The 23314-nt window shown below is 35.8% G+C and overlaps 1 protein-coding gene across 7 annotated transcripts in view; it reads right to left on the bottom strand.

Moving 5' to 3' along the window:
• The window catches only part of LOC110372723 (uncharacterized protein), a 386544-nt gene that overhangs the window by 123498 nt on the left and 239732 nt on the right, over nt 1–23314 (bottom strand). For all 7 annotated transcript variants that reach the window (XM_049839203.2, XM_049839202.2, XM_049839204.2 and 4 more), the window contains one exon: nt 17800–17936. In XM_049839203.2, the coding sequence (XP_049695160.2) occupies nt 17800–17936 (137 nt within the window). The remainder of the gene's footprint in view (nt 1–17799; nt 17937–23314) is intronic.

The raw sequence follows: 23314 nt of genomic DNA, 5'->3' as shown, positions 1-23314 counted from the left end.
TTTAGGTATTTAATGTATTTTTTATTCATATAGGATGTGGAGACATCCTGAGTGGTTTGATATAAAATAGGAAGTATAAAAATTCTGACATTATTTGGATCTTCTAGTTACAAATTTGTAAATTTAATTTTATTATTTATCTACTATACTCTCTCTCTAGGTATCAAGTGCCTAGTTGACACAATTGAAATATATTTCTAAGTTTTCTGCTTATTTTAGTAAAGTAGTGACGATAAAGGAAATTGCATAAAGCACAGCAACATGCATATATGTATACGCCTACATTGACCCTCAATATAAACTTCGATATAAACAACCGCCTGCTCAATCAATCAAAACGAATACACATAACAAATAACTCACAATAAAGCAAACACACCCACGACTATTCCAATTCATTCCTCGACAAAAGTAGAAAAACTTCTAAATCACAATTAACTTGAGAACATAAAAATCAGCTGGAATATAAACACACGCAATAGACTCGTTTGCGTTGAAACTACTCCGTGACAAATTATAGCGAACCCTATGCAGTTTTTAGTTGAACCCTTAGGCATCGTTCACACCAAACGTATTGTCCGCCGCTGACTGTGAGCGCGCGTTACGCAGTTTATTGCTTTTCCATATATATTGAAATTGGCGTTCACACCGAACCGACTATACGCTGTTACGTCGTCTGTTGTAGCTTACTCTCAGTAGCCGATTATTTTACTACGCGACTATGCACGGCGGACGCGGATTGGCTACGCGGACGCAGTTGCCGAATAGCGCCGCTCCGCCGCGTACGCACCGCCGCTCCGCCGCGTCCGCACCGCCGCGCAGTGATGCTACGAGCAACTTCAAATACTGAGCTTTTTATGTGTAGAATAGTCGGCCGCTCAGCGTACGCATCTAGTGTGAACCTACACGAGCGTATTCTTTTGTTCACACATGTAGCGCATCGTACGCTATAGCCTATTGTCGGCTTGGTGAGTACGCGTACTGCAGATTGAGTCGACGTTCACACTGAGGCCGACTGTGAGTATACTCACAGTCAGCGGCGGACAATACGTTTGGTGTGAACAATCCCTTAGGGCCGTTCCAATAATCTATCTGTTGTTTTCCATACTAGAGATAGGAATTTGACATTACCTGTATGGAGCTAATGTCAATATACATATCAATCTTAAGTAACAAAACATAAAATAGATAGAAATTTGGGAATGGCTTTCAGATAGGGGAGGATTAGCTAATATAGTTTGTAGACCACTTGTATTCATGAACTAGACAGACAAACGCGATTTAAAGTGTTTTGTTGGTAATTTTTTTCCACACGTTTTGCTTATTTGAAACACCGTGCGCTTTTGAGAAAATTTCGTGAAAAAGTTGACGACATTTAATCATGCTGCGAGTATATGTTTTGACGATAGAATGTGTTGTATGCTGGTATATTTTACCTGAAATTACCTAAGGAAATATTTTCCAGGAAATACTGCGTAGTTTTCAAATTGCAAACTATATCTGTACAACCCAACCAAGGATACCTCTAATAAAATTTTACCATCCAAATTAACCACAGAGGCATCAAATCCCGTATAGTTTACATCGAATTACCACTCTCCTTGCAACTAAACTAATTTGTCCGTCTGTCTGTTTCATAGTCGTGCTAATTTCATAAGGCGCTGCGTTGTTCTAGCTGAGGCAGCCATAATTTATAATAACATAAATGTATGTACGTATGTTCGTAAGATGATTGTATTTGGTGTCTGGAAGGAAAACGCGAAATAAATGATAAGTGCTGGAAATGGAAGTTGGGAACACGTGTGTAGGGGCTTTATGATGTTAGGTGGTGTGGGTGTCTGTTTGTGGTGTTGTAAAAGAGATTTCTGGTCTGTTTTTGTTGATGTTATAAACAAATATCAAAAATGGTTATTTGAGTTTTTCAGAATCTGCTAGTTAAACTATGGAATCGTTATGTATTATATTTAGTATCCAATTACAGGAAGGGTTCGACTTCAAGAATAATAAATACCGTTTATAATGACTGTTACAATGTGAGTCATTAAAGCATTCCTTATTATGTAACGTGTAGATCAAAAACTAAAACAACAAAATCAGTGCAGATAAAAACTCAAATAAAACAAGAACTTAAATAACGCCACCGCCATTAATTTGAAACAAAATTACAATATCCAACTTTGTAGTCTACTGTTACTAACATAATTATTATTTGCTCTCTTATAGTCTTGTAACAAATAAAAGGAAACTTGCAGAGAACGAAGTTGGGAGCCAGACAATATTTAATTCAATTAAACTTGCTCTGTCCCTGCTTATTATCCAGGACAAAGGGAAAATAACGATCAAAAAGAATGGCAAATGAATCGTGTATTCAATGTTGTGATCTATAGACAAAAGTGCAGACGTGATATGAAGCCTCGGTTAATAGAGTTATGTCGGCATAATAATGGCTACAATGTTCTGAAATTCTCTCTATAAATATTGCATCTCATCGCCGCGTTTGTGTTTATTTAAAGGTTTTTTCTTTGGTCGTGAACAGAAAAGTAGGAAACTTTTGTGCGTGTTTAGAAAAGTATTTATATGACAGAAGAAGGACAGTTCGATTTGTGACGTCTTGAGAGACAAACGGGCTCTTGTCTTACCCCTAAAATATTAATACGCTAAATTAATCATCGTTTGTAACAAACACCTGTCATCTAAAATTAAACCGTGCTCACGTATGACGACTAATAACTTCCCCCGGCGTCGTTTATTAAGAAACCACTGCACCCGTTGCAGTCTCAATAATGCCTGTCAGTCGCGTGGTCGTCGCCATATTGTGTCGCCATCTTGGAATTGAAGCTTCTTCGCGCGCTGTCATCTTGCGTTTAGTTCACACTTTGCTAGCAATTTGCTGAGATGTTGCAAAATTGTGAACCTTTTTATTTTTGAAAAGAGCTACGCTTTTTTGGAAGGAGTTTTCCGTCGTCTATACAAAAAAAGCATGTTATCCTATATTTCTGTTCTCTGTAATGTTATCTCATTTTACCTCTTTTACTGATCACAGGCTTTGAATCTAATAAATAATATGCATCTCTTATAGGCGCTTGACTAACAACAAAGGCAGAGAAACAACTGTGTTTAGCCTCTTACACCGAAAGTATATCCAAACTGAGAAAATACAACTTCTACAATATTTCATATATCTACAATACTTAATATCCAACTTTACATCATTGCGAATGTTCATACGCCTAACAATTCAAAATTTCAATTCGCAATGGCGACATTTTCTCCAGTCTACCGCCTCCTCGTTCCTCGCTCTTCGAATGAGAAAGTCTTTCGCATGACGTGGGATTAACGCGCACTTTAATTACTACTTGAGCATCAAGTTTTCGTAAACAGCTGTTTTTGATTTGTTCTCGTGTAGAAAGGTAGTTAGTTAGGTAGCTAAGATTTTGTTCGTACGTGTGTCGTGCACATTTTCACTGGGTTTTTGATTTAGACGTCAAGGAATTTCATGTTTTTCGACAATTTAAAACAAAAGGTATGCTTTTTGATTTCTGCCACAAAATATCTAAGCATTGTGCATAGTCCTTTCATCCGCACAAAAAAATCAAACAAAGAGCACTCAAGCCTAAAATTCACCACAAAATCCCTTTTAAACTTACAACAGAAATCTTAAGATCTTAAACTCAAAAATCAAATAAAAGAAATTCCGACAAGAAAAAAGGTTCTTCAAGCCTCCTTTGAATACAACACAAGAGTTGGCATATATCAAGTGGCCCTCACAAATGAAATAGCTACGGGGACAATTTCTCAAGACAGACAGCACTCAGAGGGACATAGAGGTCTCCCGTCCCTCCTTACCGTAATCTTGGCGATTATTAAAATCATATATCTTTGGAAAAAGGCTAGGGGAATGCACCCTGATTTCTTAGGGTGCATCTTGCTATGTGCCTGTTTTATGCATAGATGCTATGTTTATTTATGAGTGACGTCGTAAAAATGATTGCTAATCTTTATTTATGTATTGTGTTAGTGGTGTTTATCCTTATGTTGGCATTTGTTTGATGTGTTCTTTGTTTACCTGATATAGGTTTATTGAAATTTGGTCTGAAATGACTCGTATAGTTAAACAATATCTTTTATTAGTTGTATTCAATTTACATCGCGAGTAACCCAATACACGTTCTTTTGTTTTTCACTAAAAACAAATCCGTACTTTCTGAGCTCAGTATTAAATCAGAAGCTATATCAAAATAACTCACTCTCGCATCTTTCATCCACCAGTACGTGACATAGTGAAAGCACGCGACCCGTCACAATATTATTCCTACCCGCCTTCATTCCTTCCTTCACTCTCATTCGCCGCTCATTATCATTCACTCATTCCTCGCAGATAAGAAAAACGAGCATTCGTGAGATTATCTCAGAACTCCCGACTTTTTTCAGGAAATATTTGGCAAAATGCCGGTGAAATATCTTGTAGGAAAATAGAGAAAAATTGCGTGAATTCTTGTAAGCTTGATATTTATAAACGCTTTAACTCTTTTCTTCCTCGTTTTTTTATGAAGTTGGAAAGCCTTTCACGCTCTTTTCCATGAAATATGTTTTCGCTGAATATTTTTTTAAGTTATGTTTCAGCTGATGGTATCCTGCCAGGATTATAGAAAAGATTGCGGTTTTGTTATATCCATGTAAGAAATAGGTGTTGCCTCAAATCCTCAAAAGCAATTTCTTCAAATACCCTCGCACCTTCGGAGTAACACAAAGCCTCTTTCTAAAGCTGTCGAGCGAAGGTATTAGATGTAGTGGTTCTATCTCCTGCCATATTACGCTTGAGTAGTGCGAGGTGCAATTTGAAACTGAGTAGTTATCAATCTGTTTTGAGCAATCTGAGTCTTAGTCTGGTCTGAGGATTATTGCTCCAAAATCGTAGTACCCATAATAAGAGCTTAGCACAGCCTTAATATGAACGTTGTACACATTGTTATATTGAAAACAGCAAAAAAATAATTTCGTTAGAGTCGATCTTGGATTTACTTTTTAGCAGATTCTTCTCACTAATCTATGTACATAGACGACTTATTTATGTCTCCACAAGTGTCCCACATCTTGACCACAGCACACATCTTCACAAAACACACACACTCTTAAATGACAGACGTTAACGAACCAAAACACACAGGCAGCTATTAAGCAACAATCTTCATACATCTCTTACAAAGGGTCACGTTGCTCGTTATGCAGCACTGCAATCTCGAGACGCCTCGCGTTCATGCGACCCTGGTATGCAAGCTGCTATTACTCACAAGTATGACATTTTTTTATTTGAGGTTTTAAGATTTTCTTGCTGTTTTTGCTTGGGTTTTAGGTCATTAAAATTTTACGTAATATTTTGTTTTGTAAAGTATAATTTAGATCCATTAAGGACAGTCGTTACTTTAAAATGATAAATATCACAGGAATTATGAAAATGTGAATGATATGAAGAAAATTATTACAAAAGATAAAGATGAATGAATGTATTTATCTGATAGAAGATGACAGCTATGTAGTAGTAGGTTTAAAACAAAATGCAGCATATAATGGGACATCACGCTACATCAAGAATCCTAACAAAATGTGAAAACATCAATACAAGAAGAACCTACAACCAAAGATATCAATCACAAGAAACCACCATACTAACCCTAAAATTATTCAGAAATAAAACTAAGTTAGAGCATAAGGTACAAGTAAAAAACGGGTGAACAAGTTAGCAATATCGTTGGAATAGCATCTGGCCGACATGAAGCCTCTCACTTTATGAACTGACAATGTTCGTACTTCGGAAAAATTCCTACTTTTATCGGAAACTTATAAGGAATGTTCGCGCTATATCCCCTACAAGCTCACTTCGTTATATGACTTTTTACTTCAGTGGGTACATCATGAAATTGTGGAAGGAAGAATGTGTCTTCATATTCTCTATTGATATTTTGTTCAAGAAAAAAGGAGCCATGTCTAGTTTACTTTTAGCTAATTTTGTCTTAAATATTTTCAGCGCAATTAATACCATCATTAAGAGTCTAGACATTTGTCTGACATCTTCAGAAATAACTTCTTACTTGATAAAAATATTTTCTATCACTTCACTCCACAAACTACATATTTAGGCTTCCTTCAACACTGTTATGACTTACAACCACCCTTTACGTTTCACCTTAATCCTTATCTAATCGAACAAACTCCATAACCATTCCTTAAACTTCACCGTATAACCTTACTCCAACACCTACCAATATATTAGGAGCATCCAAAAATACCTTTGCCAAAACAAAGTCGAACTCTACGAAGGTCATCGTGAGGGATTCCCGCAAAAAGTATAAAACGTACGATCGATACAGGGTAGGTCGCGGAGGGCGCGGACGGAATACGAATGAGGGGTGGGCTATAATATATCAGTCTGTTTGGCTGCGAAGTGAGGTTAAAGTGTCGTATTGGAGTCCTATTTTTAGGTGGTAGTACTCTGCTAAATTGTTTGGTGTAGGTGGTATAAGAAATTAGATGGTTCAGCTAAAATCTTTGGTCCTAAATCCAGTTTTTGGCCACAAAGTTTCACTTAGAATAAAAGCAATTTGAACAGTCTGTTAGGCGAGTGATCGAGTATTTTTACGCGAAAGATTCCGAGCTCGATTTAAGCTGTATCAAATAAAGATTAATCTCTAAACCTTACAAGTTAATATAGGAACAGTTGAGATCGGTGACATTCTAGAATATTCTACAGACGAGAAAGCAATAGAACCAGTTAACCATTTCAGCATATAGGTAACAGTTGCCCCAATCGATACTTGAAGCAAAGAACGACTGACCAAGAGTATTTGTGGCAAGGTGAATTAGCGGTCATTAGATCGGCCATTATAAGCACTGACTGGAAAACATCAGCTGATATTGTAAGGAAGTTTTACTTTGTTTGCTAGTTTGTGTAGAAGCAATTTGTTTGTAGGGATTCTAGTTAAACCAGGCTGTTGTTCCGACGATAGCCATATTGTAATTGTCACACAAAACAGAACTTATTTTTATTATTATATGTAGATACATAAACTTGATCTAATAAATTCTATAGGTAATCTGTGGTAATACACTACGACGATTAGAAATAAACTGTTTCTTACTTTTTTATAAGAAAAGGTGTTTTGAAGGTGGATAATTTCTAAATATTGCAAATGTAGCGTCTCTTATATAATTTGTATTTTTTTTAAACCAATTTCAATAAAAAAACTAAATAAAATAAAATTGGCCGTTGTTTATTTACATCGCGAATCAGTTTAAATTTAAATTACATTGTATGCAAATGCACTGCACCCCTCAATAGGGGAAGTTTATAGTGTTTACCCCGCGTTTGTAGGACTGAGGTAATATCTAGGGTATTTCTACCCTATGGAAAAATATTATGTGTTAGGATATTATTATTCTGCCAATTGCAATTGTTGGTAAATTATTTTTTAGTACCAATTGAAGTTTTTCCCGTATTCAAAGTACCAGGGTCCTCAATTTAAAAGTTGAACTAAAAAAATGATTTCATTTTATTGAAAGTTCTATCATACATATTTAAATAGATAATAGGTTTTCCCCGAGATTTCATCCGCATCCCAGGAGAGCGACTCAAATCACCCGGATAAAAGTACTTCACTTATATCTCAGTGCCAAAAATCTCAATCAGTTTAGCCGTTATACCGTGATTGCTCAGTTGCATAGTAAATAAAACATATAAAATAATAAAGATTAATGTTATTAAAGATTAATGTTGAAAAATCTTTTTCTTATTAGCTTTCTCAACTACCTTCGTACAGCAAAAGGAGCAAAGGAATTTGTAACGTCACAAGACATTGAAACAAAAGGAATGCCTCCAAAACACGTCATCTATTAAAAACGTTCCTTTCCACTCCGAGAGCTAATTGCAAACGTTCTCACAAACATAGAAATGAAAGTCCTGTATCTGAGCAAAGTCCTCAAATTCAAACCTTAACACAAAGACATAAAGTTCATTTTAGAATTCGGTAGCACTTTCAAGCGGTAATGTCAGAGCGTTTTAGACAAAGTTAAGTTCTCAGTTCTGAAACTAACGCGTGGGATAATCGATACCTTATTTCAAGGATATAAGGTTGATGTTCGGGTATCAGATGGGTGTGATCTGCATAGTACGTTGGTAGCTGATATGTGACAAAGATGAGGGGTTGTTCCGTTTAATTTTCATTGACAAGTGGTGCCGCGTTGCAGGGCATAGGTTATTTAGACGACATTGTTATTTTTGAGTAGAATTTTGTCAAGTCTATTTAGACGTTTATAAAGAAGGCAGGAAGACAAGACAGACTATAGATGAAAAGCAAGCTAGGGCTGCTGAATAACATAAAACCGTAAATCCAGTTTTTGTTATGGGGTACCACTACACCAACATCCAAGATTCCAAGACAAGAATAAAACAGTACAAAAGCAAAACAACAATAATTCAATAACATTCCACAAACACAGACCACTATGACAGCTACTTTCACAGCACAAAAATTAAAAATAAAACCCTCCCCTGTACTGCCATATCGTAAACAGTTGTTAATAAAAGAGCTGCAGATGTTAGCAGTGTGTCTGCTTACCCCCCTCGTGTTCACGGTCCACAAGTCTCATTGAGAGAGTATGACGATGTACGAGTATGTCGTGCTGTTTTTGTTTGGAGATACATGGCTGTTAGGACTGATAATGCTGTTTTTAGGCGCAAAAGGGATCCATTTTAAGGTCTGACTCTCATGTGTTCTGGATACATTTTAAATTATCTTGCAACATATTATGTGTTCACTAGGAATCCTTTAAAAGTGATACTTACCAGCTTGCAAGGATAAATGAAAGGCGAATAACATTTATTTTCTGCTAGGAAGAAGTAGGTTAAAGAAACCTTGTAAGGACGAATACAAACCGTTTTGCTGTCCTTCGGAAAGGTCAGGCATGTAGTACTGACTAGTAACCATTGTAAGTGTTCTCTAATTCATGAATTTATACGAATGTGCGTAAGTACAACATGTAGGTCAAAGTTTAAAGAGTTATATATTTTTCGTCAACTATCGTAAATAGAACCAATATAAAATTAAAATGAGACAATGAAGAACATTCAGATATAGAATTTACTCTGAAACTAGGAAAAATCACAAAACACTGATGATATTTTAAAATAAAAATTCTGAAAACCAAGGACTATCTTGAATGGGCTACTTCATGACACCAAATAATAAATAGATCATTTCGTGGTACGAACAGGAGTAGACTAGTCTAAAAATAAGCGAACACAACTTCACTCATTACAGAAATATAGCTCAACACAAGTTGAGGAGAATATGTTTCTAATTATGGATAAATAATGACAAACATGATGGCTAGATTGTAAAACGGAATGGAAATAAATGGGGAACGAATACTGTTACTACATAAAATGGGCATTAAAACGATTTGTTAATATTTTTTCTTTATGAATAGTATTAGTGATTTTAGATGGGCAAAGTTCTGTAGCACGAACTTGGCTTGCTTTTTGCCCTAAATTGTTTAATTTAAAATTTAATTTTTGGCTACCGAGCAGCTCTAATCTGAAAATTTACATCTCTATAAGTTTCTTCCCCATCATCCTTTTCCAACTGAATCCCAGCAAAACATACTCCCATAAACCCAGCACAATCTACTCCACCTAATAGCAATTCAAACTATTATCCATTAGGTACAGTACAGAACACATGTTCGTCATTAATATCTTCGGTACGCGTACGAGTTGCTCACGTACTTGAGTGGTGTTTTATCTGGCCTGGTATAAATCCTCTTCTATTATCTTAATGGTTATGTTACCCTGGTGAGTTGTAGTTTTACCTGTGTTTGTTTTGTTTGTTATGGATTTTTGATAAGTTTATTATTTTTTGTATCTCTCTTGTATATGATGAAGGGTCTTTAATTTTATGTGCTTCTTGTAGCTCATTTTTATTTTTGTAGATCTTAACTTTATTGTTAGCTAGTAGATAATCGACACTATTATGATAGATTCTAGTCTTTTGGGGACAAACCTCGTATCATTTTCTTTAGCCGTCTAAAAGGTCTCTGAAAGCACTTTATCATGAAAAGCTATTCACTTTACAGTCCTTGACAAGACACAACCCCCTAAGTCTTCCATTCCAAGAATGGATATAATTATACGTCCACCAAGTGTTCTGTCTAAAGTTACCCTAAAATTTTATTTTTCTGATGAAAAAACAAGGGCCAAGTCCTCAGTGTCGGGTGACAAATAAAACAGACAATTAGAGAATGTCTAGGGTGGGGGGTGTCATTATGTGACGGTATCGAGTTGCAATGACATCTTAATTCTGTTGTAGGCGTGAAATTAAAGTAGAGGAATGCGAGTGAGGGTAGTCGGAAAAATTAATTGGGGGGAGTGGTGTCGTCTTTTTGGATAAGTCCTATATGAAAAGTCGCGTAGGGTTTTGTTGCAGAACTAAATTTTGCTGAATATATTTCTCGTATCTGTGTCTCATTGTGAACCCATAGTATAAAATATCAGTGTACCATATTTAATTGAAATCACGTGAAGATTCACAGAAAATAACGAACTCAAAGAAGTTAATCCGAGATACACAACGGGACCTTTAAAGTCAAGAAAGACTTGTAAAAAGAATCAACAGACAATTTTCTGGGTAACCGATCATCATCTCCAATAATTGTCAACTTGTCACTCAAAACTCGTTCAAAAGTAAACTTCAGTGTCTAAAATCAAAATACCCATGGTGTTGCTTTCCCTCTAGGGTATATTCTCTCAAAGAGGGTTTCGGGTGTCTTATTATTTTTAGAGGAGAGCTCACCAGCCGTCAAACGACGCGACAGCTGCCTCAATATTTTACTAGGAATATCGTATAGCACTTGGATGGAATATTATTGATTTCCACTTGGAATTAATTGTGTGAGCAGTGTCGGTTACCTATTGAGGGAAATGGTTTCAAATCGTTATGATTTTGTTTTTGAAATTTACAGTTGGATTTGGGTACTCGTGTTCGGTAATTCTACATATTTTGTTACTAGGTCTATATTGTATGTCAAAATTTCCATGTCTTAAAATACAAAGTTATGAAATACTTCTGATCCTATCCTAAGATTAGTTAGTGGCTTTCGTATCAAATGAGTATAGAAATGATTCCACAATGTTGCATGTATTAAAGAGTCTGTTTGTAACAATGCTACTTCTACACAATGTCTGTACAGCTGATAGGATATGAAATTGATTGACAAATGGTTCTCAATTGTTTACAATTAACGGAAATTGATGATTAATGAAGGAAAGACGAGACGTTTGTGGACGATGTCAGTATAGCTGAATAAGTAGTAATTATTGGTATCCGGATAGAGGGAACAGTTTTCTAGATGGTCATTATTGATTGAAGGAACATACAGAGAACATTAAATTCAAACATAAAATAGTCTAAGTATGCAGGAGATGATGACTAGTAAGAATCGAGAAACTGCTTCTTTTTGGGGAGTCGATTAAAAAAGGCAACAACTTGGATATCGCAAAACATTTTTTTAAACATTTTTTCTATCTACTATCAAAGTTTAAATTAAAACCAGTTTACAGCGTTTCAATGGTAACTATTGGCTGACAATGTTATTCTTCAGCACCCAAACCCGTGTATTTCTGTACATTCCTCAATAAAATCGCCTCAGAACGTGACACTTAATACTGCCATAAAATCATAGGTTTTTTCTTCAAGCTAAGCTCGAACCACATAACATTTTTATGGTGCCCGATAAGGGTGGGACAAAGCTGGGCTATCACGACCATCAAACGAACACATGTCTAATGATCTATGTGATAGTATCTCATAAACTGATATCTCCCTTGTACAGCTGTTTGTATCAACATTTTAGGGTTGTAAAACTTCAAACGTGGAAGGATATTTTTATTTTACATTACAACTATTTCGTATTTCAATTTAACAGCAGTTGAGCTATCCAAGATACGATTTTTATGCCATCATTATTTCAAAATCAAAGCCTTTTTAAACGACATTAGCAGATAATGTGAATAAAACATCCTTTAATTCTTAGAAACTACTATACTAAGCTGTATTAAAAATTGATTTCGATTAAAGGACATTGACGAATTATGCCATTTAAGAGACGGATGACACCCAAAATTCTTGATACCAAAAGATATAGATGATCCAGTCAATTCTTTCTCCTGAACCCGACCCCAGTTTGGACGTTCGTAAGTTTATTATTTATAAGTTTTACGATGCAAGGGGACTACGTAAATAGATACGTGGATCATACCCAGACGAAGTTCATGGTCCCTTTCAATTATAGTTTGTAAGATTAGAACAAGTTGTTTTAAAAACTAATAGTGTTATTAATTCTGATGGATGCTGTGTTAATAGAGAGGCGATGAAAGATGTTTAGGATTAATTTGTTTGGTTTTCGACTTTGATATATGTTTTTCTTTTCTTGGGTTATAATGGGGTATGGTGTTACTTTTAATAGGAAGGTATTTTTACTTTTGAATGCTCAGTTCCGATGTGCGTCTTATAGGGATGGACACAACAAAGAATCGAGAGAAAAAGAAATTGTTCCTTTTAGTTCAAAATGCTGATTCTATGACTGACTCTTGTCAGTGAGATCAACTCTATCCAGGAAGTTTTTTGATACTTAGAGAATTTTTGAAAGCTCAAGTTCGACCGAAATATGTTTTAAATAAAGATGAGTAAGGTATTTCATAATTCAAGACACCTAGGCATGATTAAGTCTAAGCGGCATAGACTTGCAAATATACGCTTACAAATTCTACTCGATATGAAAACCGATGAATCGATATAAGATTAGCGATTATGAATATTGATGGCGCGACGTGCGGTGTTTGTGAATCGAGCACGTGACTCGAGTCCTGTAATCGATACCTGATATTGTTCGGGATTTCTGCACACAATAAATATGATTGGGAAAGTATTTTCTTTTAACAATCATGATCGAAATACATAATAGTGTTTGATTCGTTTTTACAACTACTATCTATGCGAAGTTCTACGGTTTCATTTACCTTAATCTGATGGTTCTTTTTTGTACAGTCAGCCACAGAAGTCGACTTTATTTTTGAATAACGTTTTTCAGTAAGTTGGGTAACCATCAATTTTGAGTTCGCAAACCTTCATATTCTCATTGATCATCTGGTCCATAAAATACCACAGAAATAAAAAAATCTTCACGGTGATTTAAGCACTTGTGAAGTCAATATAATACGAGTACCGATGAATCGATATAAGATTACCGATTATGAATATTGATGGTGCAACGTGCGGTGTTTGCGTAAAGCGCACGTGCCGAGAACTCGATTCGTAATCGATACGTATCGATATTGTCCGTGAAATATGAGATCGTGTGTGGTGTTTTATTAAGCTTTGAGTTTTTCTATTTAATTGTTGTGAACGTGGGTGCAATATGATAGTTTGTTATTTGTTCAGTTTTTTTGCTAGACAAACTTTTCTCTGATTTTATTCTATGATTTTCTCGCAATCCTTATAGCTGGCTGTTACTGATACCTACCATTTTTTTTTTAATGTGAATATCTCTTGAACACTAAAATTATCCAGACATTTACAGTATTTTAGATTTTTTACCAGCTAATTTGGGAATCAGTAGCAATTTATTATACAATCAGAGAGTTATGTTTTAAACGCGAATGCCTTGAATCTATAGTTATATACTAATATTACGACGCTGAAAATTTTGTACGAGCTTAAGTCAATAATAATTGTACCGATTAAAAAAATCTTTCAGTGTAAGACAGCTAAATTCTAAAGGAAGTCTATCTATCACTTCTCATCTGAGTGACCAGAGAAGTTGCCAAAGGACTCGGATGAAACCGCCAATAAGCTAGTACCTATATAATGTAAAGTACCATACATATAACATAACCCACTCAAATTCAGAGCATCAACACTATCTCCCAGTAGACCCATAGTGATGTATCATGGCATACCATCATCATGGTGTTTTATAAATCGATGTAACAACATCGCTCTCATACAAATAGGATAGGGTCGAGCCTACCGCACGCTACGTGGCTTGAATTTTAACACTAGTTTGTGAGGTAGGCAGATTTTGTAGCAAGGGTTCACTGATATAATAAAAAAAGTAAAAGCATGTAGTGGGTGCATAGTGCTTTTTTTTAGAATCACAAGGTTCTATTTAATTCGCCGTTTCACCCGCGTTTCGGGGAATCTTCATCCCGTACTCGGATAAAATATAGCTTATTTCATTCAGAGATAGTACAGCTTTCTAACAATGAAGAGTATCACATATCAGTTTAGTAGTTTCGGAGCTTTCTACAGACAAAAACATATTTCACCTCTATAATATCAATATAGACTACTGTTTCCGCTGTTTCAACCGCTTTTGTAAGAAATTACTTGACGTCAAAAAATTCTGATTATTGCCACAGATACCTCAATTGGGTCATCCATTTTATCATTAAGTACTAAAATCACAAACAAACTCAAATTCACATTAATACTACAGACAAACATATCACTGATACGTCTAAGAGCTTATTTCCAGCACTCCAAAATAATTACACACTCTCTTCCAAAACAAATTCCCCTTCAAACATTTGATCGCTACTTATTTCGCTCTGCTCCTCTTATTTCTGTATGTTTCACAATAACATTAGCTGTACCTCAGGAACTAAACACATAGACATGCAGACTGTATCAGTGTTTTTTAGACCGCAATAATCCTATTAGGGTACCCTAGTACAGTCGGTAACGTAAGTTTGTTTACATGAACTGGGGTTTATTTACGTTTGACTTTTAAACGTCAGTTTAACACTTGTCTAAAAAAATTGTGGCTGCAAAATGAACCATATGTCAACGTCATAATCAGTCATTTTTTTAGACAAGTCTTAAACTGACGTTTAAAAGTTTTTGTGGTAAGACGGTTACTGTTTAAATTATATTTGATGATACCTGAGTTTTATTCCAAGTTATAAATAAAGCGCATTAATTATATTCCATGGTTGTGATACCTGCGTTTTATTCCATGTTATTAATTAAAGTCGCGATATACTTATATTTAATTTTATTTTGGCATTTATGTAAATGTATTTACTCTATCTTACCGTTTAATACATACCATATAATATTACCTATCAATTTGCAATTTAATGCATTAAATGTTCCCGAGTTCACATCGGCAAAAAAGTTTCTCCACTTGTGGACAAACTCTTCTATTCTAAAATTTAGCAATATGTTCTAACATTATTTTGAAATCCTAGAAAGGTTGTAAGCACAAGCACCAATAGTGAATTCATTCCAAAATTAAAGCTTCCTCTCACTTTTCTCTCCGACTGTACATTGCCAAACAAATTCGTTTTCCTCTGAAGTCTTTATACGGAACCAGATGTTGGTTCTCACGTTTTTTGATTGACATCGGATATGCTCTCCGTTCGGTTCAATTGTTACAAGGTACAGACCATGGTAAAGGAAAATTGGAAAATTCACGGGGATTTTATTTCAGTAATTTGTATCTAAAAAGCTTTTATATTTTTGATATTTTTATGTGTGGTTGTAAACAAGCTTAAATTAATAGTCAATAGTAATCAAACAGTCTTTAAATTGAATAAACATGTAGGGATCTTACAGTAGATTTCAGCGTCCTCTTAAAGTAATATGAGCTCATCCATAATGCTGAGTAGCGAAGGACCAATACCATTTGGCACATAAGGAAAAAGGACCAAACGAAAGGCTTTCCCAATATAAAACAATTGACACTGACACTACCCGCTTTTATCCCAAATACAAAAGACGCAAAATAAGCGTCGTGCAAAGTACCTTTTAGTCAACAAAGAACCTCATAACCAATAAATAGATGGACGGTACGGTCCAAAAAATCCAATTTCAATTCGAGTCCCGAACAAATTGGGTCAAATCCATAACGGACTTTGGACCGTAAATCCCGAAGTTCGTATTCGGAAAAGTTACGGTCGATCGGCCAATCGGACGAACGCTTATCGCCATCCAATGACACCGGCCGATTACCGTGCCGTACCGTAAATTCGAAATTGGAACTCAACTTCGTTAATTACCGAAGTGAGCTCGATAGGCATCGCTCGACGGATTCTCCCGATTCTAATTTCCGATATTAAATTATCGAAATGAGAATTATGTATTTTTTCGTTTGAACTTCTGCATTGTTGGCGAGTTTTATCTCGATGGGATCGAATATAAAATTTTGCTTACAAAGCGAGATTAGGCTTTTATTTATTGAGAGTTTTCCTGTTCGCGTAAAATCGAGTGTGCTCACGATATTGTATTGCAACTCGGATAATCAGAATTGCTCTGTCATCAATAGATATTTAAAGTACATTTTGCATGACAAACATTCAATTCCCCAATCGTTAAATTATTTAAATGCCTTTGTAATACAGTCAGATAACGCCTAAGTACCATCAATGTGACTCGATAATAATTTGGCAATAAAATCGACAGTAGTTCTCGATTTAAACGGCTCATTAATTCGAACAGTGCCATAACATCGGTTATCGATATAGCATCGATTCGTAAACGTGAAATTGGTATGGCTTCATCAATTTACACGACGTGTACAGGGTCGTAATTAGGCTACTTGAATCGTAACAAAAAAAGGTAGCAACAATATCACAGACACATTATATTTTAAGTAATTTCACAAAAATCCTCCAAATAAAAATGTTTAAATCCCAAAATAAATGCATTAAAACATTTCCCTGGTAACACGGAATTAAACAACCCACATTTAACCAGATAACTTCACAAAGGGATAACTTTTTTTAAAACATGTACGTACTAATTAAAACTTGGTGCCCCAAGCCCGTCCCTGGCAGAAATCACGAAAGTTGCCAGTATCACTGAGTAGGTACAACCTCGTTAGTAACGAACCTAATATTCAGAATTCAGATATATTCGTCGAATTGTTTGCACAAGGCAATATTTTAATTGGTATTCTGTATAATTATCAACTGGTGTGTCCGCAATCTCGTTAGTGGTTGTTTACTGTTCAGCGAATTATTGTCGGCTTTTCGTCTCTGCTTTTTGCACTTCAATATTTTTGGTGTTATTTTTGATGTTCGTTTTTTAAAAGAATTACGAGCTGGTGGAGATTTTTGTCATTTTTGCAAGATGGAAATGTGATTTTTATTTGTGTCTAGACTGAATAGGCTTGGGTACTACAATGCAACGTTTGCAGTTTGCACAGAGTTGTAGGTAGCTTAGGTACACTGTTTCGAGAGTAACATAAACCATATTTCAGTGAAGATTCTGATAAACAAGTCTAGACATTTTTCACGTCTACGTATCTTAATATGCAGTCGCACTTAAGAGACGTCGTGAGTTTGGCCAAAAAGGCCACGACCGTTGAACAGTGTATTTTACAGATTCTGATAAAGTTTCTACCTAGAGATCAGAACAGAAACACGTAGCTGGTGGTAAAAGGTGGCCGTTTTCCGTTAAACAGCCGACTAAATATACTTCGTCCTACCCCAAACGCCAATCTCACCTACCCGTGGTGTACCCTACTGAATAACAGACCAGGCACTCAAAAAGTGCCTCACACTATCCTCATCAACCCCGACGCCAAAATAGTTGGGAAAAGGCTCGGGAGATGATGATGACTGCCCTCATCAACACGCATGGCCAGCGCGTTGAGTATGGGCCTTTGTCAAGCAGTGGACGTTTTTAGCTATGACGATGACTTAAGTTAACAAACTATTGTTGTAATTTTCTTCATAGATCTTACCTGGTAATCTCACGCTGGGCAGCATGGAGCTTCGCAGCGAGCCTCGCCGCGTCTGCCTCGGCGACTCGCGCTCGCGCCTCCCAGTCGCCGCGCGCGCGTCTCTCGCGCTCCGCATCGCTGCGGGCAGCACCCTCACGCTGGAAATAAGAAATAAAGCAAATTAAAATGGAGTAATTAAAGTGATTACAGTGGAGTATAGTTTGGTAAGAGTTGGGTAATCTTCTCGTGAAAGAAAATAAATGTCTACTACCTACTCTTGTATAGGGTATACTAGCTAAGGGTCAAGAGTCAAGATTGTGTCAAGAGATCTGTATGCATATTGGCCAGTGCGGTGAATATGGGAAAAACCCTCAGATTGGGGGAGGCCTTTGTCCAGCAGTAGACATTCATCGTCTGGGACGACTAACCTACCAATCATGTAAATTACTTTTACAGTACATGAAATCGTTCCTTTATTCAAGCATCCCAATATAAAAAATACTATTTATCTGCTTACAGGAACACAAATTCATCTTTGCACACAAACCCATGTTACGTGACGTCAATTAAGATTATCTCCAAACTACATACAGCTTTACATAAACTACCTCAAACTAGTCTTAATCGTAACAAGGCACGCTAAGATACGAGTAGTTACCGAAATACTCCAAAACTTCATACTATCCAATGAGAAACTAAAGTGTCGAACTGCCATCAAAGTACCGAGAAGTACCAAAGTACAGTCAACTGCAGGTCAGTGGTAACAGTTTTATAGGAAAATAGTACTTATTACTATTGAGTTAAGGTACATGACAGTTACCACTGATGTGCAGTCTACAGTACCAAGATGTTCATTTATCTCGTATAAAGGCACCGGAGCCTGTCAGGATCTCTTCGAGAAACAATTTCAATTTCCTTTGAAGAAAATTTTATAATATTCAACGTGAAACTTGTAGAACTATTGAAGATGATTTATAGTGTTACACAGAAGCAGGTTTGAAAGGAAATAAGTTTGCCTTTAAGTGTTCTTGTTTACTTCAGTGTATTTAATTTTTAGTGGATTTGGACGAGGTATCTTTGGTTTGTTTTGATTAGACTTCCTCTACCTTAAAAGCTAGATCTATATTGACTGTAATAAGCCTTACGTTTACCTATGTGTTTTGTAACGTTTGGTCAATTTTTAAAATCGAGAATACACTTTTTTTTAAACTTTCTATTAGAGTCAACAAACATACATCACATAAATAAAGGCCATCTAGACTTGCTGCAAGATTCGGCTTAACTTTATTCTCAGCTCCAGCTTTTAAGCAAAAAGTAGGTACACACTCCACAAAGCTGGCAACATCACTCTCCTTTAGCCCGACACTCCATAAAAGACTTTTATCAAAGAAAAACTTAAAACAAAGACATCTTCAGAACAAAAACAATTTATTCTCAGCATCGACGTTGGAGGATCGGATAAAAATCCAATTTGGATCGGCCGTCCGGTTGTGACGTCACGTGGTGCGACATGACGTATCGGATCCGGGTACAGCACGTGACGATAGATAACGTTTGATATTGAAAAATTTTGGTACTTTTTTAAATGTTATATGTATTTACTTTTGGTAGTTTTTTTGCGTAGGGTAACACTTAGATGTAGGTGACAAGTGACACTGCTTAGGCAATCTTGATACTTTCGCAGCTACATTTTGTAATTATTATAAAAATCAAAATCAAAAGTCATTTATTCAAAGCAGGCTTAAAATCAGCACTTTTTGAACTTCTTTACAAAGGACAGCCCCCGAAACGCCCGCCCTTCACCATATTAAGAGATGCATCTTACTAAAAATAGTAGTCTTATTTACTTTGTTTCGTCAGATACCAAGTATTATTTATGCAAAACTTACTCTGTCTAATGATCTAACTCATAAGATGAAACTTAAACCTTAGGTAAGCTATTAAAATAATAAAGCGGCATACGTCGGCGAAGTTCATTAAAACTATAATAAAGTATTAAACAAACTCCAGCGATTAATGGCAAGATGTATATAAACATAAACGTTTGCCACTAACCGTAGTTCAAAGTTACCTGTAGTTAGTTTACGAAGATCTTATCTTGATTGTGGTGCAAGTTATAAACGTTTAAGAGCATGAAGTAGTACCAGGAGTCTAGCATTTAAGGAGATCGAAGACAAAACAATAGGATTTGATTAGATAAAGAATAAGCCTTGAAGCTAAAAATGTGTATAGCTACATCGGAAAATCGTTTTTGTTTTACAATTAATTTGGTTAGAATTATCGTGGTGGCCTAGTGAGTAAAGTAATAACCTCTCAAGTATGAGTGCGTGGGTTCGATTCCAGGTCAGGCATATACCAATGCAACTTTTCTAAGTTTGTATGTGTTACGAATATGCACTATTCAGTTATTAAAGAAACAACAACATAATACATTCCAAAAATAAAAACTAAAAAAAACAACGCGGCCATCTTAAAAACAATTCCCATTGTTTTCCCACCTTGAGCCACCGCCAAACTCCAACGAACTTAAACTTTGATGAAGTTTTAATTGAAAATTAGTCTTGGCCGTATCTTGGCGGCTCCAGTTCATTTGGGCTCAGCAGACCAAGCCAAGTTTGTATTAATGGCCACAAAAATCTGCTTTTAAAGATAAGATACTTATCGAAACCTTACAAAGAGAAAAGTCTCAAGACTGGGTGCTGTAAAGATCTGTTTTTGAATGGAAATGAGGAAATAGGTTGGTTATTTTTGAATTGAAGTTTATGGTAAGCCTGGCATAACAGCTTAATTTCTTTGCCATTTATTTGCATGCTATCTGAAACCAAATCAGGCAATTTCTCTAATCAGGCAATAATATAAGCTAAGTATCTAAAAATAATATTCAAAACTAACAACATGGTAACATTTTTTTTCTCTTACTCATGAAATCTTTAACAAATGAAACAATGAAATAAACAAAAGCATACGTTTACAGTAAGAGTTACATTAAAATTAAGTGGTAGTTAATGCACCGAACTTTTCAATCCTAATTCTTGCCACCAAAATAAACCGAAAAGGGAGAAGCAAGAAATTCGTCCGTAAATAGGAACGCATTCATTTTTCGTATACCGTTCACAGATTATACAAATGACACCGATATGAGAATAGTGTTGAATGAAATGTCGTTTTTCTTTCCAAATGGTGAGTTTTAGAAGATAATGATGATAAATGACATGACAAAAAACTGTCAAGTATATTTAAAGATCCATCGGTGCACGAGAATGAATTGCGAAATTATTAAAAAAAAATATCAAACTTTGATGGTTATTAAAACAAAGTTTAGGAAAAACTCAAATCATCCTCCGAGCCTTTTTTCCCAAACTATGTTGGGGTCGGCTTCCAGTCTAACCGGATGTAGCTGAGTACCAGTGCTTTACAAGGAGCGACTCAAATGAACTAAATAAATAATGATACTCAAAACTCGATCCTAAACATTTAACACGCCTCATAACTCCCATCTCCTTTACTAAACACAAAAATAAACCCTAAAAACAAATTAAAAATGGTCGTCTATTAGCAAAGAAAACCACAAATTAGTATGGCAACCCATCCGTGCAAAGTACACAAGTCTCTGAAAGACAAAATAAAAAAAGGTCTAGAAGGAAATGGTTTCGGCTATTTTCGTCTGTTTCCGTTAACGCTCGGCTCATTGGCTAACGCAGTTTCAACATATATTTTTATAGCTGAAGACGGTTTGGAAATGTTGGCGAGACGATTATGGGAAGGTAAAAGTGACATAGCTGTTTAGTTTTGATGGCGATGTTTACCAAAGTTTAGACTGGAAATTTTTATGTTGCTGCAATAAAATCTGTCTTTGCTCTTCCTTTTAATGTCGTAGATTACATTAGGTTAAAACTAATAAAATAACATACATGGAAATTCAGACAGTTGAGAAAACGGACCGAATAGGTAAAAGGCCTCGTCAAGAATTCAACGCTGCGAGTACATGTAACTCATACTTTATTTATATTCACAAAGAAAAACTTCTCAGAAAATACTTATTTCCACTACATACCCTTAGCATCCAATAAATGTCGAAACACACCACCGTTCACACCTGTCAACTTGTCAACTGTCATCTTGACAGCTGTCAGTTTGACAGCTATGTGGCATTGGCTAGGGAAGTGGCGCGCCCTTGAGTCAACTTTGGTAAATGTTTATACATTGTAACACTTTGGTAAGTGGTAGAGCAAACAAAATGTTTAATTTGTTGCCGTATGGTAAAGTTTTTGGTGATTAATTGGAGGGAAAAGTTTATTGTGTTTAGGATGTGGGTTTAAGGGACAGAGTTAAATAAGTTTTTGGTTTTGATAAACCTTCTTGGGGGAAGTGATTTTAGTTCAACCAGCACTTAGAAGATTAAAATGTATTACGTTGCTACAAGATTGCACAAAGATAAACGTAGGTAAATCTCATACAATATACAAAGTCGGGAATTAGCTTATTTTGTTTTACCAAGTAGTCAAGAAGGTTGGCAAGATTTTTGACCTTTACGAGTTGAAACAGAAACGGAATAAACTTCGTTATTTTGTGGGAATACTGCACGCTTCATAAAGCTCACATATATTAACGAAACTGCAGCAAATCGTATCATACGTCTCCATTTGAACGGAAACCAGTAATTTAAAGCTCATTGCTGTGGCGTCGATCAATCAAGCCTTTCGTATTGCGATGTGGCTAACGGTTGGCGCATACTGTTGCATTTTACGACGTTTCGTTAAATATTTGAATTAAACTTGCAAGAAATTCAAAAGAAGCTTGATAGCCAAAGCTTGATAGCAATTTCATTTGAGAAAAACTGTACTTATTCAAGCCAAAATAAACATTGGGATAAACGTAGGAGGATGATGATCATGTATTCGTTGGACACAATAATAATATTTGCTGTTCAGATTGCAGGCACTATCGAGAGAGATGGTTTCAAAGACTATAAAGATTTAAATAACTTACATACGACAACGACAATAAACACTACTTAAAATAAAATTACATTTACATTTTTCACCGCCCACAAAACTACCTTAACACAATGTATAATTCATATAACATTCTCTAATTCAATTTCAAAGTATAACCACTAACTTTCACATTATATTCAGGTAGTGCACATTACACTGCGAGCCACGTACATGAGCGTGGCTGCGAAAGTCTTCAGTGTGCACCGGCCTTAATGGCCACCCAATGCACTTTCTGCGCAGAAATGAGGAAATAAGTGGAGAGCTGAGCTACGGTTTTATGTCTCGAAATAAGTGTATTTGACGCGATCATAAGGTGTATCTTGGTATTTCTATGAACAATCTATCCATGAAGAACAAATTCTTTCGTGAATCTATCCTAAAATTATAAAGTTTGTTGTTTGATGCAAAGACGCAAAATTTGGAATGCTGATTAGAAAAAAAAACAGTGTTAGATTGCCCATTTATTGAGAAAGGCTTATCTAAAGGCTAATAAGTAAATAGCCTGAAATGTGAGACAAGGGTCAAACACGAAATCCAAG

Source organism: Helicoverpa armigera, chromosome 9 (genome assembly GCF_030705265.1).
Source record: "Helicoverpa armigera isolate CAAS_96S chromosome 9, ASM3070526v1, whole genome shotgun sequence".
Classification (NCBI taxonomy): domain Eukaryota; kingdom Metazoa; phylum Arthropoda; class Insecta; order Lepidoptera; family Noctuidae; genus Helicoverpa; species Helicoverpa armigera.
This window is presented reverse-complemented; position numbering and strand designations above follow the sequence as displayed.